Source organism: Drosophila sulfurigaster, chromosome 3, assembly GCF_023558435.1.
Source record: "Drosophila sulfurigaster albostrigata strain 15112-1811.04 chromosome 3, ASM2355843v2, whole genome shotgun sequence".
NCBI classification, from domain to species: domain Eukaryota; kingdom Metazoa; phylum Arthropoda; class Insecta; order Diptera; family Drosophilidae; genus Drosophila; species Drosophila sulfurigaster.
Window position 1 is genome coordinate 40,556,887 of NC_084883.1, and position 26,573 is coordinate 40,583,459.

General features: G+C 41.8%; 7 protein-coding genes across 10 annotated transcripts; 5 read left to right on the plus strand and 2 right to left on the minus strand.

Annotated features, from left to right (window-relative positions):
• Nucleotides 1–2,193: 2,193 nt before the first annotated feature.
• Nucleotides 2,194–9,682, plus strand: LOC133840188 (uncharacterized). Its single transcript, XM_062271881.1, has 7 exons — nucleotides 2,194–2,445; nucleotides 3,748–6,644; nucleotides 6,709–6,978; nucleotides 7,046–7,306; nucleotides 7,377–7,556; nucleotides 7,628–7,976; nucleotides 8,045–9,682. The coding sequence occupies exons 2-7, from the start codon at nucleotides 3,867–3,869 to the stop codon at nucleotides 8,047–8,049; spliced, it is 3,843 nt and encodes a 1,280-aa protein (XP_062127865.1). The 5' UTR covers nucleotides 2,194–2,445; nucleotides 3,748–3,866; the 3' UTR covers nucleotides 8,050–9,682.
• LOC133840189 (uncharacterized) lies at nucleotides 8,154–10,490 on the minus strand. The gene is made up of 2 exons (XM_062271882.1): nucleotides 10,226–10,490; nucleotides 8,154–10,158 (listed from the first exon to the last, which is right to left on the minus strand). Exons 1-2 carry the CDS (start codon nucleotides 10,375–10,377, stop codon nucleotides 9,711–9,713), a joined length of 600 nt encoding a protein of 199 aa, XP_062127866.1. The 5' UTR covers nucleotides 10,378–10,490; the 3' UTR covers nucleotides 8,154–9,710.
• Nucleotides 10,491–12,575: 2,085 nt separating this feature from the next.
• On the plus strand, nucleotides 12,576–13,736 carry LOC133843754 (uncharacterized). The gene is made up of 2 exons (XM_062277430.1): nucleotides 12,576–12,701; nucleotides 12,774–13,736. Exons 1-2 carry the CDS (start codon nucleotides 12,678–12,680, stop codon nucleotides 13,590–13,592), a joined length of 843 nt encoding a protein of 280 aa, XP_062133414.1. The 5' UTR covers nucleotides 12,576–12,677; the 3' UTR covers nucleotides 13,593–13,736.
• A 2,763-nt stretch (nucleotides 13,737–16,499) lies between these two features.
• LOC133840851 (uncharacterized) lies at nucleotides 16,500–20,317 on the plus strand. 2 transcript variants are annotated; one of them, XM_062272976.1, is made up of 6 exons: nucleotides 16,500–16,611; nucleotides 16,976–17,169; nucleotides 18,820–18,940; nucleotides 19,000–19,161; nucleotides 19,228–19,361; nucleotides 19,422–20,317. In XM_062272976.1, the coding sequence occupies exons 2-6, from the start codon at nucleotides 17,107–17,109 to the stop codon at nucleotides 20,232–20,234; spliced, it is 1,293 nt and encodes a 430-aa protein (XP_062128960.1). In that variant the 5' UTR covers nucleotides 16,500–16,611; nucleotides 16,976–17,106; the 3' UTR covers nucleotides 20,235–20,317. The 2 variants fall into 2 exon arrangements, with proteins under 2 accessions (XP_062128960.1, XP_062128961.1); XM_062272977.1 differs by having other exon boundaries at nucleotides 16,503–16,611; nucleotides 17,073–17,169.
• On the minus strand, nucleotides 19,239–22,011 carry LOC133840850 (probable proline--tRNA ligase, mitochondrial). Of its 3 annotated transcripts, none has more exons than XM_062272972.1 (3): nucleotides 21,721–21,959; nucleotides 21,401–21,652; nucleotides 19,239–21,338 (listed from the first exon to the last, which is right to left on the minus strand). In XM_062272972.1, exons 1-3 carry the CDS (start codon nucleotides 21,811–21,813, stop codon nucleotides 20,301–20,303), a joined length of 1,383 nt encoding a protein of 460 aa, XP_062128956.1. In that variant the 5' UTR covers nucleotides 21,814–21,959; the 3' UTR covers nucleotides 19,239–20,300. The 3 variants fall into 3 exon arrangements, with proteins under 3 accessions (XP_062128956.1, XP_062128957.1, XP_062128958.1); XM_062272974.1 differs by having other exon boundaries at nucleotides 21,200–21,338; nucleotides 21,397–21,652; nucleotides 21,721–22,011; XM_062272973.1 differs by lacking the exon at nucleotides 21,721–21,959 and having other exon boundaries at nucleotides 21,397–21,539.
• Nucleotides 22,012–22,156: 145 nt separating this feature from the next.
• LOC133840852 (snurportin-1) lies at nucleotides 22,157–23,455 on the plus strand. Its single transcript, XM_062272978.1, has one exon. The coding sequence runs from the start codon at nucleotides 22,278–22,280 to the stop codon at nucleotides 23,445–23,447; it is 1,170 nt and encodes a 389-aa protein (XP_062128962.1). The 5' UTR covers nucleotides 22,157–22,277; the 3' UTR covers nucleotides 23,448–23,455.
• Nucleotides 23,456–23,614: 159 nt separating this feature from the next.
• Nucleotides 23,615–26,085, plus strand: LOC133840848 (AF4/FMR2 family member lilli). The gene is made up of 3 exons (XM_062272971.1): nucleotides 23,615–23,936; nucleotides 24,013–24,201; nucleotides 24,637–26,085. Exons 1-3 carry the CDS (start codon nucleotides 23,619–23,621, stop codon nucleotides 25,927–25,929), a joined length of 1,800 nt encoding a protein of 599 aa, XP_062128955.1. The 5' UTR covers nucleotides 23,615–23,618; the 3' UTR covers nucleotides 25,930–26,085.
• The last annotated feature ends 488 nt before the right edge of the window (nucleotides 26,086–26,573 follow it).

The following is a 26,573-nucleotide window of genomic DNA, read 5'->3' on the forward strand; positions in this document are numbered from 1 at the left end:
GTGAAAGTAATTTGTTTTCTTTTTTCCGTATTTCATCTTTTAGTGTCTTAAATTGTTTCCTTTAACATATAGTACGTGATAATCAATTTTATCCATTTAAATATCAATAAATCTAGATATATTGTTATTTTAACACTTAGTTTATCTTGCAGAAAGATAAGTATAGAAGTTGATGGCAAATTAGATAAGATAAGATTGATAAGAAATGTTTATTGGGAAATTACATTCAAATTTCCTCTCAGTGATGATTCACTTGACTTTTAGTGTAGAAATCAGCAAGGTTCTTTTTGAGATGCCTTCTTCAATATTAACTATTTATCAGTGGAAAGTCAATAGCAAAATATGTATTAACCCGAAATAATTGTAAATCAGAAAATTACTTTCAACAAAATTCTTTCAAGTTTTATCTAAACTCGCTCATTTTAATCTCAAACGACTTGTCATAAATTATTGCATAGTTGCAAAATAGATTATTTAATGTGAAGAAAAGTGATTTGCAAAATAGATTATAGATTATATTGAGCAAATAATATTTTAAAATCGGAAAATTACATTTCAATTCGCATTTGCTAGAGAAATCCGCAAGGTTCTTTTCAAGTTGTATCCAAATTTGCTTGACAACCGACGCGACAGACGGCGACGCAAACAGAAAAGGTCACGTGTATGTATAACATAAAGTTTTTTTTATCGTTCCATTATATTATTATTCCGATAGTTTGTGGCTCCTAATGAATCCCGAAGCAGCAGCAACGGCAACAACAACAGCAACAACAATAGTAGCGAGCGGTAGGCGAATTCAGACTTCTACCAGTTGCCGATCAACGGGGGTGAGAAGCGGGTTACTTTCAAATTTGTACTTGCATATAGACCAAATCACACACACACACACACACATACAGACTTACGCTCACTGTCAGACACACAGACGTACATACATGCACGCATACTTGCAAACATCGTATATGCACACGCTTACATACATACATATACTTATGTATGTATACTAAATACTTATGTATGTTTGTATGTCGTGTCTGTTTGTATGTGGATGTCTATATGTATATGTGTGTGTATATTGGCCCATAGCATGCGAGAGCGACAGAGAGGCAAGCAGCGTAATCTGAAATAAGTTGGGAAAGAAGAAGCATCAGCAGCGCCAGCAGAAGTATCGTGATGAGTATACAGTTTTAAAACTTACAGACGACGACGGGGCAATCGTCGCTTTGCCTATGCTTACAATATATGTATATATACATACATACATATGTATCTATATATGTATCTATTAGTGTCTGTGTGTGGGGGAGCATTCAATATTGGCCTGGTTTAGAGAGTTGTAACTAACCATAACCAGTAATAAGGCAATATCAAAGAAATGCTGCTGCGATTTTTGCGCGCGCTATTTTCAAATTTTTCGCGCGTCGCGCAGATACAAATAAATGCCTAATATCATCATCATCGTAAAAAAAATCCATCAAATACGCCGGCAAAGCGACAACGACACCGACGACGACAACGCAAGCAGCAAAAGCAGAAGCAATGCCGTTTCATTTTTGTTTTGTTCATTTCGTTCGTGGCGCGCGTACAATTGTCAAATTTGTTTTTTTTTTCCTCCCATCCATCCATTCACATGGGTGCGCTCCAATACTACGACAGCAATGGCCCACCAACAAGCACACGTACATGCACACACCCATACACGCCACAGTGACAACGGTTGGCTTTCGCTTCACATTGCCATTCGCTATTTTTGAGCGTAACACTGCTCCTGCTCTCTCTGTCTTTCTCACTCTCTTCGCATAGAGCGCCACATGCACGTTTGCAATGTTGGCGCTCTGTCAAAGCCAACGAAACAAAATACCGAAAAAAAATTCCCAATTGTTGCTGATCGTCATTGCTGTCAAACAATAATTAGCAATACAATTGAATACTTTGAATAAGTGGATTTAATAAAATCGCATAGGCACCTGCAAGTTGCAGGCAGCTGTAAAATGCTATAAATATTAATTACAAGTTTATCGATTGTCCGATAACTTGGATGCGCGCGTAACTTTTGAATCGGATATGCAACCCTGAGCTCTAGCGCCCGGCTGTTGCCGTTCGTGCAACTCTGTGTTTGGTTGGTGTTGGTTGCGAGCGACGTTTTTGCTTTTTTCCGCTTCCATTTCCAGTTTGCCTTGTTGTTGCCCCCGTCTATCGTCCGTTTGTCGCGCTTTGCCATAGCGTTCTTTTTCTTTCGCTCTCTCTGTGTGCTGTGCTCCACAAAAATCAAGAAATACAAAAAGTATTTGTTGTGCGTTCGGCAAAAAGATCATTTTTACCTTTATTTTTTTTTGTTGTTTATATGTTATCGGTTTTAATTGCCACAAGAAGAGGAATAACAAAAACAACAACTGCAACAGCAACCTGCCACTGCCAATTGAAGTGTGACGTAAAATGTAATTTGTAAGTTTTTGTTTTTGTGGGTGTTTTTGACAAATTGCTAAAGGAGTTTGTTATTGTTTGCTAGTGCACATAGTGCAAAAATGCTCGAAATTGAATTAGAATTTGCATTAGCTAAAAAGAAAAATATCACATTGTTCACACACACAAACAGTCATAAAGACACACACACACACACATACAAAGGCAAACACACGCGCGCACACCACTCTATCAACGTACACACATACACAAGCGCAAAACACGCTCCTGTACCCACCCGTACTCCACTCCACGCCGCCACCGCCAGCTACAGCCACAGCAGCAGCAGCAGAGCACAGCCAACAACCAACACCGCAGAGCCAAAGCCAACGTCGTCGTTGCCGTCGTCTCACCGGCCGTCCGTCTGTTTGTCGCTTTGGCCGTCCCAGCGTCTGCGTGTGCGTTTGTATCTACATACATACATATATAATTATATATGTATATATAGATACGTACGTATCTGTGTGTGTGTGTGTGCTCGATTTGTTGGTGCGCTTTGTATGTAGGTGTGAGTATATGTATGTTTGTGTGTGTGTGTCTGTATGTATGTCAATCGTGCAGTTGCTGTGTGCTCGGTAACTGCTCGTCTGTCTGTCTGTATGTATGTATGTAACAATATAAGTATGTATGTATGTTTGTTTATGCAACACTGTATATACGATACATACATACGTTGTTATATATACATATGTACATACATACATACAACGTTACATGCCGCGCGCAATGACGTTTTTATGTAATTACATACATACTTAAATTGGTATACATAGCTGCCTTGCAATATTACATACATATGTACATAGTTACATACATATATACCATAAATACATACATACATATTAAATTGTATTTTAGTTTTAATCCAATATGGCAGCCATTTTGTCTCAATTAACTCTTTTTTTGCTGCCCCTAGTTATTGGCTATTAGCTTGTGGGTGGGAGGAGGAGGATGGGGAGAGGGGGTTATGGGTTGGAAGTCTGCTTAATTCACCTAGATTTTAATTTTTTTTTGTTTTTTTTGGGTTTTTGGCAATTGTTAATACAACATTTGTGTTATGCTCTCGCTGATTATTTTTCTGCAAGTTTTGCGCTTTTTTATTGTTGTCAATTTCTCTTTGCTCTGCTCTTTCGTTGCTATTTACGCTTTAGTTTTCTTTTCCGTCTCCTCTCTCTGTGCCAAATATTTCCCGGCTGTAAAGCCTCGTCTTTAGTATTTATCGATTTGCGATTGGCATCCAATTACAACAACGGATTAATAATTTATCGATCTTTTCTTGGGCAGGCATCCTCAACAACAACAACAACGAGAGCTCCAACAAGCACAGTAGTGCAGCAGCGACATCTATCGACCAAGAGAGGCACATTCCACAATTATAAAAATCGAGAAGAAAACAACAACAAATGACTGAAGTCGACGTCGCCTTGCCGGAGGGCGTTGCCGAGCCCACAACAAAACTACTTGCCAAAACAACAACAACAGAAGCGACGGCAGACGACGAGACAGAGATCGAGAAGGAGGCAAAGGACAAGAAGAGCGAAGGAGAGACACAGCATGCTGATGAACAAAAGAACTCCAAATCTCAAAAAGAACTGCTGCTATCTGAAAAGGAGCAGAAATCAACAAAGTCAGAGGATGATGATGATGTTGATAGTGCAGCAGTGATTACTGCCAAGTTGCCACTCGATAGTAACAGTAACAGCAACGATGATTCCAAGGCTGCCAATGAGGATGGCATCGCTGCAAAATCCGCTGCGGAATCCATGGATGTGGATGACATCGAGGAGGGCGATTCACAAATCACAAGCGCCAGCTCCACAGAGAATGGCAGCAGTAGTAAGGAGCCAAAATTGGATGGCGAAGCTGATGAGGAGCCAGAGGAGGAGGAAGAAGTGACCACCAATGGTGATCATGAGGATGCTGAGGATGAGCATGAGAAGATTGGCAGCACAGCCGAGAACAGTTGTGATGCCGAAGATCCTTTGGGTGCCGCCACACAAACTAATGCAGAGGAACCCGAGGAGGAGGAAGAGGAGAAAAAGAGCATTGAAGATCTAGATGAGGCTGAGGCAGAAGAGGAGGAGGAGGAGGCGAGCCAACAAAGTGGCACAGCCAAAACCGTAACCGACTCTGAGCCCGAAGCAATGCAAACCGAAGAAGACGAACTGGACGAGAAGAAGGCTGCGAAGGAAAAATCTGTAAATGGGTTTGATCAGAGTCCCAAGGCTGATGCTGCTAAAGCCAAAGCCAATGGTCAGGCGAGCACAGCGGAGGCAACGAAAAGCAACAGCAACAACGACGCCGATAATGATGCTGGAGCTGTGGTTAATTTGGATGATGACGACAGCGACGAGGAAATGCCAGAAACGACTGAGAAAAAGGCGCCACCAGTTGTGAATGCAACTGCGAATCCTCAATCTACAGCAACAAACACAGCAAAGCCAGCAGCAACAACAACAACAACGACGTCTGCTTCAAGCGAGGCTGAATCCTCTGACGATGCGGTCTTGATCGCCTCCGATTCGGATTCAGAAACAGGCCCAACAACAGCACCGCCTCCGCCGCCCAGCAAAAAGCCAGCTATTCAGGTAAAGGCAACACCTCAGCCGCAACCGCCACCGCCGCCTGCTCAACATCCTGATGACGATGACGACGACGACGATTGTGTGGTGATTGAGGATGATACGCCGCCCAGCAGTTCGCCCAGCGATCAGGCGGCGCTCAACAAACGCAAAAGCGATATGGATGATCTGCAACCGAGCAGCAAACGACAACGCAGCTCGACGCCATCCAGCCTGGCTATGGGCGTGCTCAATGCGGCAGCGAGTGGTGCCTTGGGTGGCATTGGCCTCGGTCAATTGACCATCAAGGATGCCCGTTCACTGATGCCTCACGAGGCGGGACCAACAGTGGGTGCTGGAGGCGCTGCTGCTGTCTATCCGGTGACCATAACGAATGCTGTGACTGGTGTGGCCACCAATCTGGGCAGTGCCCCGCCCAAGCTGGTGCCCATGTCGGGTGTAACGGGCGGCATGTCTGGCACCACGGTGCAGTTGAATCCGCCAACATTGTCACTGACGGCCGCTGGACTTCCCAGCATGACAAACAATGCGAATCTATTGCCTGGCCTGACGGACGACATGTTTGTGCTGGAGGCGCCATCGTTTATTGTGCCCTACATCTATGAGAAGCCGCCCAATGACAACATTCGTGAGATCATCAAGTCGATTGAGACAACGTATGCGCTGTCCGCCGAGGATCTGGCTGTGGCTGACAAGGTGGATGAGTTTGACATGATGACCGAACAGAATAAGGAGGACAAACAGAGTCAGGGCGATCAGGCGAATGCACAGAACAAGAATAACAAGAAAAAGAAGCGTGGCGATGATGAATCGTGGTCGGAGCAATCCGATGAGGACGACGATGAGGATGATGACGATGATTCAGAGTCGGGTGTGCGCACCAAGGTGCTGATCAAAGAGGCCAACGATGATCTAACCGCGCTTAAGGGCGCCATTAAGCCAGCCGCTGCTTTGGCCGCGTCTGGAGGAGTTCCATCGACAACGGCTGCGAAGCCGGGACAAGAGAATTACTTTGAGAGTCCGTTGGGCAAGTTCTTTATGGACATTGGCGTTGGATTGGTGCAGGAGTATGTGCAGGCGGATCTGTTGCGATTACAGAAGCGCAAGATGCGCAAATCACTGTCACGGGACCCGAAGGACTTTGAGATGGCCATCAATGCGTTGAGCGGCAATCTGCAAGCGTCCAAGACGAAAAATGCTCCGTTCAAGTTCACGATGAAACGCTGCGAGTTCTGCAATTTCAAGTCGGAGTCGGCGCTGTCGATGGCCAATCATTACGAGACGCCGCATATGAATGGAGTGCTGTATAAGTGCAACTTTTGTACATTTGAGATACGCAATGCCACCGAGATTGTTTATCACATGGAGGCGGTGCATAACATCAAGGCGCGCTTGATTAAACCTTTGCCCTATCATCAGTGTCCGAACTGTGGATTTGAGGACAATGGCAAGGCGAAGTTGGCGCGACATCAGCCGGTGTGCGCAAAGAAGTTTAGGCCAGAATTGAATCTAGCACCTCCCAACGATTGGGAAGCGCCTGCGAAGATACCGCGCATCAAGCCACGCCATGGACTTGTGGGCACAGCCACCGCTTATCAGGTAATATACAATTATTGTACATTCTTCAAACTTTTGCTAATCTGTGTTGTATTCTGTGTTACAGGCAATGGCAGCTCAGGCGGCGGCGCAGAAGGCAGCGTTGGCAACCATTCAACAGCAACAGGCTGCAGCTCAGGCAAGAAATATGCAGGCAGCCGCGCTGGCGGCACAGAATGCGGCCAAGATGCGACAGCGAGCGCCACAGTTGCCCAAGGCGATGCCCAATGCCAACAGCCTGGTGAGGAATCCAGCGCCAGTGCGTGGCTCCATTGGCACCAATGCGGCGCTGTCGTTGCCCAACAGCTATCAACTGGCAGCCGGACAGCTTGTGCAGGTAAGAGAAGGCGAAGAACTACTTACATTTTCAGTTACTAAGTTAATTTATATTTCTCTTATTGCAGCAAGCATCAAAGAAACCCATCGCTGGCCAGCCGAGCATCTCAATAACGCCACTACCTCGACAAAGTGCAGCCGGCAGCGGTGCGTCTGGCGCTGCTTCGTCCAGCAAAGTGCCAACAGCGGCTGCAGCGGGCATTAAGCCCGGCCAGAGTCCCACCGCTGGCAACAACAAGGCGCAGTTTGTCATCTGCGAGATTTGCGATGGTTATATCAAGGATCTGGAGCAGCTGCGCAATCACATGCAATGGATGCATAAAGTGAAGGTAAGTACAATTTGCAATTTAAGCAATAGCTTAAGAATTTTTATTAATTTGTTTAAATTTCCCTTTATAGATACATCCCAAGATGATCTACAATCGGCCACCGTTGAATTGTCAGAAGTGTCAGTTCCGATTCTTTACGGATCAGGGCCTGGAACGGCATTTACTCGGCTCACACGGTTTGGTCACCAGCTCCATGCAAGAGGCTGCCAACAAGGGCAAAGATGCCGGTCGCTGTCCTGTCTGTGGCAGAGTAAGTTTACTTTGTTATGCACTTAAACTGGACCTACAACTAATTGTCTATATTCCGACTTTTTTTTTTAGATGTACCAATGGAAGCTATTGAATCACGTATCGCGCGATCATCACATGACCCTGAAGCCCGCACATTTATCCTACAAATGCACCGTGTGCACGGCCACCTTTGGCATGTACAAACAATTTGAGACGCATGTGTACACGGCGCACAGCACTGTGGCCCGCAAGGCGATGGACAGCAAGAAGAATAGCGCACAGTCCAGCAGCAGCAGTAGCAGTGCCAGCGGGATACGCAATTCGCTGGGTGCTGCTAATGATTCACTGCTAAAGCCACTGAAGATCAACGATGAGATCACCATTATACCACAGCCCGCATCAAAGCCACGCATCACAAATATGGAAAGTCATGTTATAGGTAAGTACTTCTTCATTTTTAATAGCTGAAGTTCATTTTACTAATAAATTCTTCCTTTATCAAAATAGATTAAATGACGCATGGAATGATGAACCAAAAAACCTAATCTCGCATAGTTTTTGCCGCAGCATTTTGGCCGCGCGTTAAGATTAGTCTTAATGATTTTTGTAGGCTGCGCCCGATGCATGCGTATATAAAGTTTTTGTTACTAAGCCAGAACTGTATAAAGCGAGCGGAAATTTAGTGAAAACACACACACACACACACAAAGCAACCTAAAATTATATATATATAACGTCGATCATTAAGAAAAGGTTACCGACTAACACCGATCAGATCCAGATACAGACAACTTACGATACAAACAGAGCTACACAAGAAGCAGATGCAGATGCAGATACAGATACGAATTCAGATTCTAGTTACGGTTTAGTTTATCTACGTTATAGTGTGCACATAAGTTGAAAATTGTAGCTACTACTAATAAATAATTACGATAACATATAAACACACACATACACATTGAACACACACACACACGCAAACATATACACACACTTATTAAATAGAGATATATATTGTAAAAGAAAAGCCGCTAGAGCGCATCGTCTACATGACTATGTAAATTAGTTAAAAACTAAATATTATTTATACTATATACAAGTATCTAAATGTGCGTTGCAGTATGTACATATTACACACACAGACACACACACACACACGTCCACAATCTCACACATATACAAGACTCTGACACACACACACACTAACACATCTTGAATAGTATATTAGCTCGTCGAGTGGTAACTTGACGAGTGAAAGGATGAAAGAGATAGGAGAGCATAACTGGGAAAAGTTTTGCAGCATACAGTTTTGAGTTGAGCGCGGGGTGATAAAAGAAGTTGTGGGTCAGGGAGCAGGGGGGCCTGGTATGGGGGGATATGTATTTGTGAGTTTGGGGGGAGAAGTGGAATTAATCTGATCTGAGACGTTCAATAAATTTTAATTTCCGTGTACAAGTTTAAACTTATATTTATATATATATTACATATATCTATTAATATAAAATATATCATCTATTAGCCAGTAAGAAACCATGTACTACAGTTAAAAAGCTAAAAACAACACAACAACAAACAAACAAATGAAAATGAGAAAAATTAAAAACTAGTTAATATACAAAAATGTGTTTATTGAATTGAAGGGGAACAACCGAAAGTATTTTGAAAGAAATTACTTTTATTTATGACTAACATTAAAATTAATTTCATAACAATGTGCGATAAAAAAAGAGTTCTGCTAAAAGGAAAGTTCCAAGTTTTCGAGCTTGACTTAGGTGAGAAGTGGCTGTAGAGAGGAAAGCTTTTAGCAGTCGCATTCGATTTGTGGTATCACATGAGTACGCCAAACCCCAGAGTCAAAGTCCAAGCAAATGTGCTATTACTAATGTGATATATTTTATACATATACATATATGTTGTTGTATACAAAATGCGAAATTCCAACCTTGTGATTTTGTATTTTGACCATGGCAATGGCAATGTCAACTAACTAAACTTGGTATTTTCTAAAGGGTCTAACGATCTCGTCCTCATCCAGTCTTATGCTGATATATGTAGATATAACTAAGTTAACTATTTAGCTTAAACTCTACTAAGTATTATTTTATGTGGGGAGCACAACGCACTGCATTACGTCTTTGTATTCTTTAGTGATGAAAAGGGAACTTCTTGTTTAATTGTTTGCCAGCTCATTGGAGGCAGCGGATGCACCGTAGCCACTCGAGCTGGGGAAGAGCTGAGCCGCATGGGTTAGCTTGGCTAACGCGTCTTCGCTCAGTAGTTGTGGCTTCTCTTGGGCACTTGTGTTCGACTTGGTCAGCTGATAGAAGGCGGTGTCACTATGCGTAATGTTCACAATGCTGCCTGTGAGTGGCAACGTTTGCAGCAGCTCTTGAGGACTGCTGAAGGCGCCAATGTTAACTGGAGCAATGCCTGTGAGCACTTGACCCGAAACGTTGGTTTGAATGGGCAGCGGAATGTTGCCCAGATCAATGTGACTCTGATTAGTGTGAGCATCGTAGAAGGTAAGATCGACACGCTCCTGACTCTCGAAATCGGTCTCATTGTCGCCCACCTCGGTTAGGATGCCAATCTCATAAACAACAGCCTTGACCACATAACTATAAAGTAGAAGAATTCATGATTAGTTTTTGAAAAAGTTGAAATAGATTCCTTCTGTTGACTTACAGATTCTTGGGCGTATCATTGATGCTGGCGCGCAGCTCCTCGATGGTCGCATTGTCCAGTCCCGAGCTGGCATCCAGCACGGGCAGCGTGCAACCGAAGGCCAAGAGCATGCCCAGCACGGCGGCTCCAAGTATCGCATGTTGTGGCTGCATGTCGACAGGAGGAGAGCGAAAAAGAGAGCAACAAATAAGTGACTGCTGAGCTGAAGCTGAAGCTGATCTGCTTTGCTCTGATCCCTGCTGTGGTATTCGCGTGTTTGAACCTAATTAGTGCAGATCATCGGCTTTTATAGGCAAACGCTCCGATTCCGCGTAATTATTCACACCTGTTAATTGACTGACAGGTTTTTGCGCTTTTGGCCGTTGCCGTTGCCGTTGACTTCCCGCTTTCCGTGCCATTCTTCGCACCTCCATCGCGACTGTTTCTAAGTCGGATTGTGGCTGGCGAAGATCAGGGTTGGGCACGAGAGGGTTTAGCATTGTTTTTATCGACACTTCTGGCTCTGGGCTCTAATTAATTGTGCCCGATACGAGTAAACTGAGGCCGTCTACGTAAATCTCAGCTTGGTGTAAAATCGCCTCCCAACAACGTTCATTTTTCCATTTTTTACCTCCTCCGCCAATTTGAGACGTTTGAATACGTTTATGTTGATGCCAAGTTATTGTGTTGTTTACCTGGACGGTTGGCCCCAAAAATAGGTTCATAAACATTGCGCCGCCGGCTGACGCATTCGGCTGCTGCATGCGCGCTCTGGACACGCGCCATCGTGTGAGCAAATTACGCATTCGCCCCGTGTGACAGCGGGCAGCACAAAAAAACGATGCGCATGTAAATTGACGTAAACAATAATAGTTGTTAATAATTCTTAAATAATTTTTAGGACAACTTGTGAAATTATTGCAGCAGTTTCTAGCAAATGCTGAAAGTCCATTAAAAATATTACGCATACGCAGTGGGGTTAACGAGAAGTGAGAAGTACATTGAAATAAATAAAGTAAATAATAAGAAAATGTATTCGAATGAAAACCCAATCCTAATTTATTCCTAGAAATGTTTTTAAGTTATTATTTATTTTTATTATTGATATGAAAACATTTAAATTTAATGGCTACAAAGATAAGCTGTATATTTCTTGAAGTTGATAAAATTATTGACTATTTATGCCTTAAAATTTTAGCTATATAATCTGCTTATTGTAAAATTATTGTTTCTGTTTTATTGATTATTTATGTCTAGATATATTAGCAACATTTTTGTGTGCATAAATAAATAATACAATTTTCAGCTTATATTATGACATTTTCATTAATTTATTAATTAATGGAGCATCCGGCAGTGCCGCCTTTTTAAAACCATTTCACACAAGTGGCAACCGCTTCGAGCTGCTTTGTGGCACAATTGAACCAGATGGATCCCAACTTTTCATTCATGATCGCCAGCTTGAAGTTTTTGAGGTGACCAGCTGTGGCTTGGTTTTTAATTTATTTCATTGTCGATCGAGACGCGTTCATTCTTTCAAAGTGGCATGGAAAATTACAAATATCAATTCGCACTTTGGTTTCCTGCTGACTGAGTTTTCAATTATGTGACATTAGTGACTAAAATTTCCTGGCCAAGAAGGAGTTTCAAACTTTTAGTCATCACACGTAGTCGAAGAGTGAAACTTCAGCTCGAGTTTGAGTTCTGTTGACGGGTTTGATAAACAAAAATCAAATCAAACCCCGCAACTGTGATCAGCCCATTAGAGGCTATTTAAGGAACAATAGCTTGCGAAGCTCTTTCCGCAAAAATTTCACTGCGATGTATAAATAACAAAAAATAAACGAAATCATATATACGACAATAAACAAAAAGTCCCGGTAAACAAATGAAGATTTAATCATTTTCGTGGAAATAAATAAACAATAAATAGACATCTAACAATCTGTTGATAATTATGTTAATTTATTGAATTCAACGACGATGATCAAAGATGAAAAGTTGAAGTTCACCTCGCTTGGTCATTTCTTTCGTCAACTCATATGACACAGAGACACGGAAAAGAAGATAAAAATCTATCAAGTCGATCCTTGAGTCAGATACCAACTAATTTCATGATACGAAGGTTATATCTATTACCATTAATTTGTTAAGAACATTGCTGCTTTGTAGATCAATCAATTAAGGGTAAATTAAAAAAGGAGAACTTGCTGCACTCAACACAGAATCAAATCGTATCGAATCGAAGTGAATAGCACGCGCAAACAAGTTCGGGCCACGTTTCGGGGGTGCTAACTGAAAAAGCTTAGCTCAGAAACTTTTTTTTTCTGTCGCCGACTGGCGTTAAGCTTAAAAAGTCGCGAGCAGCTCGCCAACGAACTTATTATCAATCTGGACTTTGTGGTGGCAACAACTAACTTAAGCTCTCTCTCTCTTTTTGGAAACTCAACAGAAGTCAAGTTAAAACAGCAGCATGAAGTACACATTGATCTTCACTGTGAGTGGCAGCAAAACTTCAACTTTGAACAAGCAACTAATAAAAAAATATTTCTTTTATGATCTTCTCTAGCTGCTGGCAGCTTTTGCTTGCACCTGCTTCGCAGCTCCCTTGGACCTCAACGATCTTTTCTCAGGTCTGTCGCCCGTGGAGCAGCAAGCACCCACTCAAGATGTAGTTAAGCGTCAAGTGGTGGCCAATCCCGACAGTGAACTCAAGCAGATCTCGTTCCAAACACTTATTGGCAATCTGGAGAACAGTTTGTTCCAATCCGCGTTGAGTTTGCACGGCGCCAGCGCACCCGACAGCACTGTGGATGAAGTGCAGCCCGGTCAGGATGATTCAGCTGAACACAGCATTACCAAGCGTGCTGATGAGGTCGTGACTGTGTTGCCTGCCACCGGTGATGAGCCACAGGAGCGCAAGATTCTTGTGCAGACTACGAAGAAGGTGCCATCGGAGGATGGAGTGCCAGCTCATTTGATCATCGATCATGTATCGGTGCAGCCACATAATGGACTCTCGGTGCCCTTGATTCCCACATTCCAGGTGCATCACACCAAGATCACATCGGCCACCATTGTGGAGGATGCTAACAACGATAGTAGCGATGGCAAACAGACCAAGATCAGCATCACCAAGACATCGATCACATCGACAGCGCCTGTGGAGAGCATTGAGACGCAGAGCAGCAGCGTTGTTCCAGAGATTGCTACTTCAAGCATCACAACGGAGCAGGCGACCAGCAGCAGCAGCGAAAGCAGCTCCAGTGAGAGCACCTCCAGCTCCTCCACCTCGAGCACCACTTCGGAGCAGCCCATTGTGACGAAGCTCAAGGAGAAGGTCGCTGAGGTTGAGGCTGAGCCTGTTATTCTCACGGCTCGCGTCTAGATCTTTAGACAACCTCTTGACTCTAGTCGTAGCCAACTCACACACTCACACACACATATACTCACTCACACATACATACATATACATATTTATGTCACGCCAAGTTCAATTAAAGTCATGTGATTTGATCTAAAACCCAGCAAACTGACGCCGCTTTATTTAAATTTGAAATTCACACACTCGAAAGAAAAAAGATCGAAAACGTTTCGCATCGTTGGAACTGCAATCTTTTGCTTTTGCCCCGAAATTCGAGGCTCTAATTGCTGAGACAAATAAGCATCTTGACAGCTGATCTTTTTTTTTTTTGGTATCGAATTTTCGTACTGCGCACAACAAAACAAAAAAAAAAGTAAATAGAATGAACGACTCATCGAAGCATGTCCAAACCGCATTTTCCCAGCGATGAGGAAATTGCATATGGAAATTAGCAAATGTGGAAATGGGAAACTAACTTTTACGATTTATATATTTGCTATTCAATCCGCTTAGTAAATATTATACTATAATGCATTGTTATCAACGATTCAGACTTCAATTGGGTTACTCAAATATTGCTCAACTTTTTGTACACCACAATTTATTTATTTCTTTTTTTTTGCGAATTTGCATTCATGTGATATTCGTGTGCCTGGCAAAATAACAAAAAAGAAAGAAGTGCTAATTTGATGAGGCCAATAATTTGAATAGAAATTGAAAGAGTAATCATTGCATCAAGCCATCAGTTAAATTATGCATAGAGAAAGGCTTTTAAGCAAAAAGCTTTTTAAGTTTAATATATAGTATTTAATCGTGACTTGAGTATTTACAGTGCTATGTATTGTTGTCGCTTTTTTAGATATAAGAAAAAATGTTTAATCTAAAGCGGTGTTTTATAATTAGACATTTGTTTTGTTTTTCATTTACACTGATTAGAATAGGTTTTTCAGATTCTAAATTTAAATCAAGGGATGAGTATCACATACAACAGAATATATTTTTAGTTGCTTTGGCGGTTTAGTAATAAATTAATATGCCAAATAAAACTAGTGGTATATTTTTAATATTTTTGCGGTATATTTTTTTATATATATATTTTAAAAGTTAATTCCGCACTACTATTTAATACTATATCAATATGTAAAATACAGCCATTGGCTTATTTTCAGTATTATTGTGGTATATTAATTTGGTATATTTTGAAAATAATACCGTACTGTTTTGCTCTTATACCAAATGAGCCGCAGGAGTTTCATAGACGAGCACACACCTGTTTAAATTTGAATTTTCAATATCAATTTCTATTTCTTGACTTTATTTCAAATATTGCACTTTAAGTAGATTTGTTCCACATTTTGTGCAATAGAAATTAATTCTAAGCCTTAATTATTATACAAAAAAAATTAAACATATTTGACTCGTTTTATTTTTGTTTATGTGATTGTGGGAACACTTTTTGATGTGTGGAACATTTATTGTTTAGTTTCAATTTATTCCTGAATCACTGTTTTCAAAAAAGAGAAGAAATTAAGACTATCTAATAGTTGTCGTTTTTGAATAAGCTAGTGTTATTATCACATATCAAATCTAAATTCTCGATTTCTAGGGTCTGATCTCTATGTAAGCAGAGATCATATTTTTATGCCTCTTTTTTTAGATTACGTTCTTTAAAGTTGCGATATCATTTATCAATTAATTTCTAAATAATTACAATTGTAGTTTAGCCCGAATTATTTTTGTTTTAGTCAAGAACTCGGAGGGGTTTCACACACAGTAACAACTTCTCAGAGAACCATAAAGATAGCAAAAAAAAACCGTAAACTAATCAAACAATTGTATATCAATAAATGTGTGTTTCCGAACCCAATGAAATAGTTAGCATACTGATTCACCGATCGATTTAAATAGATATCTAGATCTTGAACAGAACTCGTAGACATTATGTGGGTAATTTATAACAAAGCAACGCCAAGGGCATAAATAAATAAAAAAAAGAACCCGAAAATATCTAATTACCGCATTATGTTGATAACAAAATTTGTGTAATGTTTGTTTTGGAGAATTCTTAAGATCTGAAAGTAATTGCCGGTTATCAAGAAAGCCATTGATACTTTTGTGCTGCAATTATTGCGCACATTGCACTGAATTGATTTGTCAGAAAACTCATGTGTTTGCGTCGAGTCTGAGTCACGCAATGTGAATCTGAATAACCCAGAAGTACTTGAACAATACATGTGCTCCATTCTTCAATCGGGAGGGAGGAGGAAGGAGGGGGAATGAAGAGCAACCATATCAATCAGAACACGATCGAAAATTGATAAACACACGAACACACGAGTGCAAATAAAGAGTGCAAAAGCGTAGCGAAGAGAGTCCACATGACCACATTAAGTATACGCGACGTATATCAAATATTTATACATAAAAAAAAATTGATTAATATTAATTTAGTGCAGAGCAGCGATTCATCATTTAAAATTAGCACTAAATATTGCTATTAATATATACATACAATTTTTTTTTTGGGCGCACGCAAATTGAAAGCCGACAAGTAAATATATTACGATTATTTATTTGCTTTTTTAATGCAATACTCGCACATTCTCGGCATTATGTGTGTGTTTAAAGAAGTGTCAGATAACTGGCGTTTGTTGGCCTATTGATAAGCGGCTAATGCGAGTACAATGAGTGAGTGCGAGAATGAGTACTCGAATAAGTGCTCCCTAAGCTTTGCCTGCCTGCCTGCCCCTGGCCTAGTCATATTTATTGTTGTTGTTGTTGTTGTTATGATTAAATAATTTTTGTTGATAGCAAGTGTTACCCTTAAAACTTCATGGGGTTTATCTTATCGGGCCGAAAAAAGAGCAGTCAAGAGAATCCAAGAAGAGCAACTGGCAGCAGCAATTGCTGTTGTCGATGGCCATTCAATTGTTGGTTGCTGCTGTTCTTGGCCAGCCAGACAGTTAGTTGCAGAGAAGCAGCCATCGAATGCGCTACGCGTTAACGAGGCTAACAGTATAACAAACAACAAACAGTTCTAACGGTAAGCGAGATAACAGGCACGGGCCAACACAGTTGTGTTCTTTATGGCCAACTAACGCAACAATCCAACATGCGTATCGCTTTTTCAAGTCTCGAGTCTGTACTCTAATTTATTGTGAATTGCCGTGTAAATTCAATCATGACTCACGTGCTCTCTTCTTGTGATTGTGCAAAAAAAATTATAATAAAAAAAAACAGCAGTGAATAGTGACATAAACTTATATACTTCAAGTTTTGAAACCTTGATGGAAATTCAAATTCAAATCGAGTCCCTCAAAATCCCCTCGCTGCTCATTAAACTGATTAGATACTTCGCTGTTGTGTGGCAATCTCCTATAGTAATTTCTAATTGAATTTATCACCAGTCCAAAAAGCCATTGCGTGCCCAACTCTTATCACCAATTCAAAAGAAATAGCAAAAAACCCTGGTAATAGATCATAGTTATTTGGTCAAATTTCAAGTGCAAACGCGGACTTCGATAGATCCTGCATAACGATGGCTGGTGTCAGCGTGGGATTCGCCAAATGCTTCATGCTCTTTATGGCTGTTGTCATTCTGGTAAGTCGCTCAAAATGCATTCTTCATATCTTATTTCTACAGTTTATTTTAGTCCATATCATTGCAAAATCAAAAAAAAGAGAGATATTGTCGACATTACTCATACTTCTATAGATAAAGCGGAAATTTCAGCGTAATCAAACAATCATTTTGTTTTATTGTTTCCTCTCTAAAAAAAAAGGAAAGCAGTGCAGCTTATCAATGTACTTTAATCTATTGTCAACTCTTACAAAAGAATAATTCAGAACAATTCAGTTCATAAACCTTTGCTAATGAAGCAACAAAATATTTATTTAAGTAATAAGCTAAATAAATATTTAATATTGAGTACAACAAATTTTGTCTGACGTCAGCAAATTTATGTAAATATAGCACAGAAGGTAAATTGACACAATCAAAAATAAACGACAGTTGGATAAATCTCTGAACAGTCTCTAAAGTCGAGTCTGTCTGTTCGTTCATAGAACAATTTAGATCTTTTCAGACTATTTAAGCTAGAGCTGTCAATATTTCTTTATTTATCATGCACGCTAAGTTCATTTTGCAATTTCACAATATTTTCTAAGGCTCCCACAAAATGTAAGTAAGCTAATTAATTGTATAAATTTAAAGCTAAGATTTGAAATTTCGTTATGTTTCGAAATGTTGATCAGTCAAGACATTAATTGGCAGCAGATTAAATCATTTCTTTAAAATTTCCATAGTTATTAATCAACGATTTTCTTGAATTTCTTCTAATAATATGGTCAGATTTAAGCAAACATTTTGAAAGCGAAATATTTATGAAGTAGTTCAATAATTTTATATAATTTATTTATTTGAAAACTGCAGCCGATTAATTGATTGTTTCTATGTCACTGCATTATCTTTCCATTGTATTTTTAGATTTAAATTAAAATGTATTAATCAGATTTTTATAGCCGCTACCCATAGGGTAGAAGAGCATTATAACTTTGTGCTAAAGGAAATGCATGCAACAGGCAGTCATCACCGACTCCTTAAAATATATACGCAATAATATTTATAGTACTTACTTATGATTCCTGAGAATTTGATTGCGATCAGATGTAAAATGTGGAAGTTAATGAAGAAATACTTTTGTATGGGCAAATACGCCTACTTACTACAATTTGGTATAAATATAATAATATAAATATAGACTAATTTATCAACATACCAAATATAGCCTTTGGTATGTTTTTACTATTTTCGCGGCATATTAATTTGGTATATTTTAAAATATAGCGGGTGGATAGCGGGTATATCACACTCAACCCTCTAGCTTTCTTACTACTTTTATATAATTTATTTATTTAAAATATGCAGCTGATTAAATGCATATCAAGATCACTTCATTATCTTTCCGCGAATTATTTGTACTTTATTTATCAGTTATTTTCTTTAATGTTCTATAAATATAATCTAAAATGAAAGCAAAGACTTTAGTTTTGCTAAATAAGATAATCGTCTGTATATCCTCAAAATTTCAAGACGATCGGCTGAGAGATTATCAAGTAGTTTAATTATATCAAATAAATCTATATCCCTTCATATTTTAGCAATAGCTTTACTCAGGCTTTTTAAAATATAAAAATCAATGTTTTTCTTAATTTCTCTTAATAATTAACTCAATTTAATTTTCAATTACAGGCACAAGGCGTAGTCTACCTGGGACTTGCGATATGGGGCATTACACTGAAGGATTGCCAGACGACAACGGATATTGCCAAAGATCCTTTCAAGTTCGCCATGGACTTGATCTACTTTGTGGGTAAGCCAGAAAATGTTACACATCAATTCCAAGCAACAGCAATAAGAAATCGATTTCAGATGAGGATTGTGGTCAGCCTGAACTGGAGTTTAGCGGTTACACCTTTGAACTGACTATGGACTGGACCAAGTCGTTTGCGGTGACAAATCGTGAATACATCTTCATGATTGTGTATGCCGTGATCAGTGGCCTGTGGATCGCTTCTTCTTGTTTGATCATTTGTAAGTTTGACAGCTTTGAATATTAAGTATACGCAGCGTAACTTGAACATTTATTGTACTCCACAGTAACATTGTGCTTCAAGACCACCAAACTGATTTCCGGCATGATCTATTGGCCCTGGTTTCTGTCCGTGCTTGCGGGATGCATCTTGGATGTGGTGGCCACTGTTTACCATGGCATAGACATAGGCGAGACTTTGGTAAGCCTAATTGAGTAAAAGATTCCAATTCAAGTGTATTTATTTCAACTGCTCTTCTAGGGACTGCAAGAAACCTTTGATTTTATAGGTGCTACTGTTTCGGGAATGCCTAATGAAGTTTGGACGAGTTTGGAAACCTTTGGTGTCTACTTCTCCACACCGGCTGTTGTGATGACCTGCATCAGCAGTCGCGTGGTGCTCATCTGGCTGTTGAATCTGATTGGTGGTATGTTCTGCTTGTCGCTGGCCAATGTCTTGGCAAATCAGGCGGCTGCAAACCCGGCACCGCCTCCATACGCGAGCCAAATACAGCCCCGTCAACAGACGCCACAACCTGTGCTGGTGGTGAGAGAGGAGCAGCTGCCCACAGCGCCAGCGGAATCGGCCACGCCCTCAGTGCAACTGGAACCTCAATATCCGGATCGTTCACGACCAGCACCATTTGTGATACCAGCTGAAACATATCCAGTTCAGGATCGCACCACGGTGCAGTCGCCAGTGCTCGTGCTGCCTCCTCAACAGCAGCAGCAGACGCCACAGACGCTGTCTCCGGTGCCGGAGAACAACACTTATCGCAACACGGATGCACATCCGGATCAGCTGAACTATCCAGTTGCAGACCCGACATCGCCACGTTTATCACCTACATCGCCAGCGGTGCAACAGCTGGCCCATGGCTCAACGCTCAACAGTCGCTACTCGGAGATGTATCCAGCGCCGCAAAGTAATCCACGCGTCAGCGAGGAACTGCGCAATCAGATGCCCTGGTCATACACCAGCATGATCACAAAGCCACCACCGCCACCCAGAAAGCCACAGCAGCAGGTGCAGATCTATCCGCAGATACCCGAGCCGGATTACACGGAGCACTAGATATCCCTAGTTTGGTGTACATCAACTATTACTGTTTTGCGTTATTGTTATCTTTATTGCATAAAGCTAATGCACATGACCAACTCGTTGACTTCTTTTTGTGTCTGTTTGCTCTGTTCCCTCTACCAACTGTTGCTTATGCTGCTCGTGTGTTGCCACCAGCTGCAGCACTTGCGCCACATCAAGTTCTTGTTTCTCACCGCCACTCGTATGCAACTCCAGCTTGGGCGCCTCCGCCTGCGTCGCTTTGGCGCCCACCACAATGGTGAGCGGATGTCCCAGACGCTTGGCGTCTAGCAAACGTTTGCCTATGGTCAACTCCTTGCGCTCGTCATGCAGCAGCTGCTCAGCGCCACAAATCTGCATCAGTTGCTGCAGCAATTCGTGTTCTATGCGCTCCGCTGGCGCCTGTTCTTTGCTGCCCGCCTTGGGGCCAATTATACAGACATCGTAGGGTGCCAGCAACTTGGGCCAGCGCAGCTCCTGTTCCGTGGACAGCACCTCGAGCGCAGCGGCTACGACACGGGTAATGCCAATGCCAAAGCAGCCCATGATGAGCGTCTTTGGTTTGCCCGTTGTGTTGAGGAACGTGGCGCCCAAAGGTTTGGAATACTTGTCACCCAGCAGAAAAGTGTGTGCCACTTCCACGCCACGTACGCGGCTCAACTGCGCACTCTGGCATTTGGGACAAGCGCTGGGTGCGTCTGTGTCGCTGCCAAAGACTTCCACATTGCCGGCATAGCTGCAATTGCTGCACTGCAGCAGCGTGTCCTCGCCAACGGGGGAAATGAAGTGATACTCATGCGATTGGCTGCCACCCATCATGCCTGTGGCTGCCTCGACTTGCACAAATGGCACCTCTAGCTGCCTAAAGAACCGTTCGTATGCAGCCGTAACAGTTGCGTAACTTTCAGCAGCTGCTTCGGCGGAGACATCAAAGCTATACATGTCTTTCATAAGGAATTCCTTGGCGCGCATAAGGCCAAAGCGTGATTTTAGCTCATCTCGAAACTTCGGTCCAATCTGATAGAGACGCAGCGGCAGCTGGCGATATGAAATGGGTGCTGTGCTTGCCAGCATTGCAGTAACCGCCTCCTCATGAGTCTAGAAAGGATTGTAGATGCGATAATTAGTATGTTTTTCTAAGTATTAATTTACTCACTTACTGGACTCATTAAGAACTGTTTGCCACTGCGATCACGCAGCATATAGAACTCGGATATGTCGCCCTCCAAGCGTCCCGTCTTCTTCCACAGTTGAGCAGGCGTTAAAACAGGCAAACTGATTTTTTGACCACCCGCCGCTTGCATATTACTCTGCACCAGCTGGATGCATTTGTCAATGGCACGCTGAGCAATTGGCATGATCTGATAAGTGCCATTGCTGCCAGGTTTGACTAGACCTAGTTCTGTTAATAACTGAAAAATTAAAAATTAACAAATCTTACTTTCCACCAGCTGCTTTCGTAATAGGTGCTTGTGTTTACCTTTTGACTGCGTGACAACTGCTCCGTTTGCTTGACCACCGCATTTTTTGGTGTCACCAAAGTGGGCCAAAAAAGACGCGATGCTTTATTCATAGTTTGTGTTCATTTAACTTATTAAATTACTTAATGCAAATAAAGTATAACCGGCAAGTAAAATAGTAAATGCAAAACAGCTGTTCAGCCAATGCTACCGATATACGCAAAGAGTAATTTCAAAACAGCTGTTTGAGCCATGTTTATCGAGACGCACAAGTCCCACTGATTATCAACACTATTTTAGAGTTACCGAAAAATAAAACAGAACAAGCAAATAAGTAGCAGATTTTTGCTATATTTTAATGATTTTTATATTTAATTACTTAAAATGAAAAATTAAAATAAAAACAACAAAGCAGCTGTTGCCCGATGATTATCGACATACGGACAGCGGAAATGTATCGATTCTCAGCACTATTTTAGAGTGACCACAGCACATAACAAAAAGTGGTGAATGAACAGCAAAGTTGCCGCTGTTTTTGTTTGTGTAATAAATTTGTGAAATTAAATAGCAAAACAAAATGAGCGACAATCACAAAGATTTGTATAAAAGAAGCGTGGATCTGGGGGAGCAGCAAAAGCTGCGTCAATTGCAGCTACTCGACGAACAAAAGTTGCGAAGACAATTGCAGCAAGATGCGGCGCGGCATGTACAAGACTCTGAAGAAGAAGAAGAGGAAGGGGAGGAAGAAGAGGCACCAACACACAGCAGAGCGCAACGCAGACAGCGCAAGAAGAAGCAGCAGAACAATAACAATGCAGCGAAGCGCGGCCAACAACACTTTAAACTACAACAGTCAGAGTGGCTGCGTCAACGACCCGAGAATCTCAGCGACTGGCTGCTGTTGCCTTCTCCCGTGGGCCGGCGTTGCATGGTCATTGCCACCCACGGACGCACCAAGGTGCACAACAAAGCGGGCCGCATAATCATGCAGCTGCGCACAATGCTGCCAGGAGATGCGCACATGCAAAAATGCAAGACAGTGTTGGACTGTATTTATGTGCAGGAGACAGACACGTTTTATGTTCTGGATGCCTTGACATTTGGACAACAGCAGCTGCAGGATTGTGATGCCAACTTTCGCTTCTTTTGGCTGCGTTCACGCTTCGATGAGCAAGCCAGCGAGTTGGCACAGCGTGGGAAGCGCAATGAAAAACCCTTCAAACTGCTGGAATACTACGATTTTGAGGATGCGAACGTAGTGCACGAGATGCTGCAGCGTTATCCGCTGTGGGAAGCTAATCAACCGAAGCTGGATGGTCTGCTCTTCTACCACAAGGAAGCGAGCTACACTTGCGGCAGCACGCCTTTGGTCTGTTGGTTGTTTGCCTTCATGATGCCCGATGTGCTGCAGTTGCCTGTTAATAGCAGCTATGTGGCTCCCGAGGATTATCAACCAAGTGCTGCGCTGGCTTATATGGATGACTTTGATCAGCAGCTGTTGCAGCAACGACAACAGCAGAAGCAGCGTGGCAAGGCAGCTAAAGAAGAGACTGCAACTGTTTCCACAGCTGCTGCCATGGAGCAAGAACAGGAGCAACACGATGAACTGGATGAGTATGCAGAGCTGCGCAGTCTGCTGGAGCATCAGCGACGTCTGGAGCTGGGTGAACTGGACATGGATTGCACGCCACCATCAGCAGCAGCAACAACATCTGCAGCATCAACAGCTGTTGGCAGCAGCTGCTGAGCTGTGATGCTGGAGGGGGAGGAGTTCCTTAGTGGTGGCTGCCAAGCGCATGCGCTTTGTCAAACAAACGCTTTTTGGTCCCTGGCCAGCAAAAAGCAGCAGCATCTCCCCTCCCCAGTCACAGCGAAAATTTAATGCACACACTTCAAGCAGATAATTAAAAACACAAAAATGGTCATACAGCGTAGCTGGAAAATTCTCAGCGATGCGGCAAGCACAGCAAACAACAATAACAGCAGCAGCAACAACAACAATACAACAGCAACAACATCACAACTAACAACAGCAGCAGGAGGCAGCAACGATGTGGCACAACGTTCACCTGCCACACTGCAAGCAAACTCGTCATCGGATGATTCCGATTGCTCCAATCAGACCACTCACTCGATGGACACACGTGTCGCCAGTCCCGCCAAGCAAACGGAGCCAACAGAGGCCACAGTGGAGACAACAATTCCCATGGTTATAAATGGCACAGACTCGGCTGTGGTAAATATTCTCTACTACAGATAGCAATCGCTAGATACACATTTTCATTTTTTGGCTTTTTCTCTTCTTTAAACAGAAATATGTGACCACTTCGGAGATGGCGGAGACGATGTTGCAGCGCATCAGGCAACGCTACAATGGTGTCCACAACACGGAGAGTGGCGGCAGCGCCGAGTCAGCGATGCGAGCGTTGGAACTGTTGCGGATTAGCGTGCAACAAGCATTCGACTCGGAGGTCAACGACATCATCAAGCGCTACATGAACGTAGGTTAACTAGAGATACTATATAGGGGCTAGAGATTGCATGCTTTTAGGGAAATACTTTTTTACTTCCAACGATTCAGAAACATTACTCGCACTTGATTATATTAAATTAAATTAAATTAATTTGTAGTTAATATCCCAATTAGTTTAGATCTTTGCATGCCATTTAATCGGCTAAAAGCCAAAGTCTGTTAGACATCGTCCAATCGATTTTAATGCAACGAAAATTAGTCTTGTGTTCTATTAGTTGAATATTTTTATTTATCATTTAAATTACTACGTTTTGTAGTCTTGAAACACTTGAAAAACTTATATTTTAGATTGAGTTTAATATAAATTCCATAACTTCAATTGGTTGTAATTTTACAATCAAATATATATTTAATTTGTGATCATCATATAAAAAATGTATTCATTAACATATCTATATTTTAGAATTACTTTAAGCCCGCCTTTGGCAACATCAAGGAGAATCTCGGCCAGCATGCTGTCAATGAGGAAACACTCCAGAAGATGTCTTCGTGTGCGCTGCTAGAGAATGCCAAGGCGCAGTACACAAACTTTGTGGTGCGACAACAACGTGCCACAGCTGCCACAACAGTTGTGAACGAACAACAGCGTCTGGCGCTCAAGCGACCTGCAAAGCCAAATGAATTCACCACCAACAATAATAGCAAATTGTTTGCCAGTAATTTGGGATTTACAGCAGCTGCTGTCAAGCCGATGCCAGGCACATCAAATGCATTATCAACTCAACAACAGCTGCAGCAACAGCAACAACAACAGCTGCAACCACAGCAGCAACTACAACAGCAGCAACAGCAACAGTTGCAGCTACAACAGCAACAGCAAACGCAATCGATGCAATTGCAACGCACAAACATCATGAGTGGACCGCTGCCGACGCCAGTGCGTCGACAGATCTTCTGGAACACCGCACAGATCACGACGAGCACCAAATTTGTGCTCGACGTGCAGGCGAATCTTGCTTTCGGCTTCAGCATCGATGGCAAAGAGTTGGGCGGCGCTCGCTTGGCTAGCAAACATCCGGAGATCATACGATATTTGCCCGATGCCGAGGATCGCGAATGGTTATCGGCACGTGGAATTATTCCCGCCGAGAATCGCAGTTCACGCTTTCTGTTTCTCATTTACGACGAAGTCTGTCGACTGCAACAAACTCATGAACTCTATCGACACAAGGCCAACATAGATCTGAGCATGATGTTGACTTTTACGGTAACCGAGCCGATGATACAGAAGATGAAGTTGTTCTTTGTGGATTTGAATATCAAGAGTCGCGGCCTGATTACCAACTCTTTTATCATGGCCAACAATCAACAGCAGCCACAGCAGCAGCAGCAACCACAGCAACAACAACTTGCCAGCAGCAATAGCAATAACAATAGTCATCTTCGCAATGCTTTGTTGCAAGGCGTGTCAGCTCCACAACAATCAACACAATCCAATCAGCAACAATCGACAACAACGTCAGCAATAGTTGATGATGCGTTGTCCAAGGAGCTGCCCTCCGCTTCAGCTTCCGCATCGCCTTGTCTGCAAGGCACCGTCGTGGGCAGCAGCACCACGAATCCGCTAAAGTCCAAGCTAAGCATGTCCAGCAGTTCGGCACTCAGCTCTTCGCATGCCACGCTCACTGCTCTGCTCAATCAGGGAGGAACAAGTGTGGCTAGTGCTTCCCCCGTCAGCAACAAGTTTCGCAATTAATCAATCTTTAGTTAAGCTAATTAATAATTATATTCATAACTAGATTTTAAGTAGTTTGCTGCTCAATACTCGCATCTCATATCGCTGGATCTCTGTGTAGTCTTTCATTTTCACTAACAAAATAAACGTAAACCTTTTTGAGTGTACAAAATGAAAGTGTCTCTACTGCATTTTACAAAGTTTTATTTGCTGGCGTTAAAAAAGGGAAGAAAATGTAAAATATAGCAATGTGCATAAATTTTCAACGAAATTATTTACAGCTTAAAAAAACTGTAAACTAATTATTAGCCGAACGAGTTAGTAATAAATTTTGCAAGTGCAAATTTGCACTAGTTGAGCTGTTACAGACTTTACTGAATATGCTCCTCATAGCTCAAACTTCATGTGGAAAAAGGCAAAAAAAAATGTTTAAATCTTTTCATTAAAAGAATTAAATTTGATTAAATCATTCATGAATAAATAATTGTGTTAATTGTCTTTACAATATTTGTGCAAAGTTCTTTGGCTTGTCGGCAAATAAAAATCATTATCATTATACATTTGATACGTATACGCAATATTTTCGTACGTATATGTAAAATTCATATCAAAAAAGTATTGTTTGTATTTTTGTGTTATGATCAAGCTAAAAAATTGATTGCCGA

Bases quoted from the DNA above. Each gene is read 5' to 3' on its own strand.
- LOC133840188 (XM_062271881.1), top strand. From the start codon at position 3,867: ATGACTGAAGTCGACGTCGCCTTGCCGGAGGGCGTTGCCGAGCCCACA. The intron at 6,979-7,045 runs GTAAGAGAAGGC...CTCTTATTGCAG, and splicing joins CAGCCGGACAGCTTGTGCAG to CAAGCATCAAAGAAACCCAT. The intron at 7,557-7,627 runs GTAAGTTTACTT...TTTTTTTTTTAG, and splicing joins GCTGTCCTGTCTGTGGCAGA to ATGTACCAATGGAAGCTATT.
- LOC133840189 (XM_062271882.1), bottom strand. From the start codon at position 10,377: ATGCAGCCACAACATGCGATACTTGGAGCCGCCGTGCTGGGCATGCTC. The intron at 10,159-10,225 runs GTAAGTCAACAG...TCTACTTTATAG, and splicing joins AATGATACGCCCAAGAATCT to TTATGTGGTCAAGGCTGTTG.
- LOC133843754 (XM_062277430.1), top strand. From the start codon at position 12,678: ATGAAGTACACATTGATCTTCACT. The intron at 12,702-12,773 runs GTGAGTGGCAGC...GATCTTCTCTAG, and splicing joins AGTACACATTGATCTTCACT to CTGCTGGCAGCTTTTGCTTG.
- LOC133840851 (XM_062272976.1), top strand. From the start codon at position 17,107: ATGGCTGGTGTCAGCGTGGGATTCGCCAAATGCTTCATGCTCTTTATG. The intron at 17,170-18,819 runs GTAAGTCGCTCA...TTTCAATTACAG, and splicing joins TTATGGCTGTTGTCATTCTG to GCACAAGGCGTAGTCTACCT. The intron at 18,941-18,999 runs GTAAGCCAGAAA...AATCGATTTCAG, and splicing joins GGACTTGATCTACTTTGTGG to ATGAGGATTGTGGTCAGCCT.
- LOC133840850 (XM_062272972.1), bottom strand. From the start codon at position 21,813: ATGAATAAAGCATCGCGTCTTTTTTGGCCCACTTTGGTGACACCAAAA. The intron at 21,653-21,720 runs GTAAACACAAGC...TTAATTTTTCAG, and splicing joins AGTTGTCACGCAGTCAAAAG to TTATTAACAGAACTAGGTCT. The intron at 21,339-21,400 runs GTAAGTGAGTAA...AATCCTTTCTAG, and splicing joins AACAGTTCTTAATGAGTCCA to ACTCATGAGGAGGCGGTTAC.
- LOC133840852 (XM_062272978.1), top strand. From the start codon at position 22,278: ATGAGCGACAATCACAAAGATTTGTATAAAAGAAGCGTGGATCTGGGG.
- LOC133840848 (XM_062272971.1), top strand. From the start codon at position 23,619: ATGGTCATACAGCGTAGCTGGAAAATTCTCAGCGATGCGGCAAGCACA. The intron at 23,937-24,012 runs GTAAATATTCTC...TTCTTTAAACAG, and splicing joins ATGGCACAGACTCGGCTGTG to AAATATGTGACCACTTCGGA. The intron at 24,202-24,636 runs GTAGGTTAACTA...TCTATATTTTAG, and splicing joins TCATCAAGCGCTACATGAAC to AATTACTTTAAGCCCGCCTT.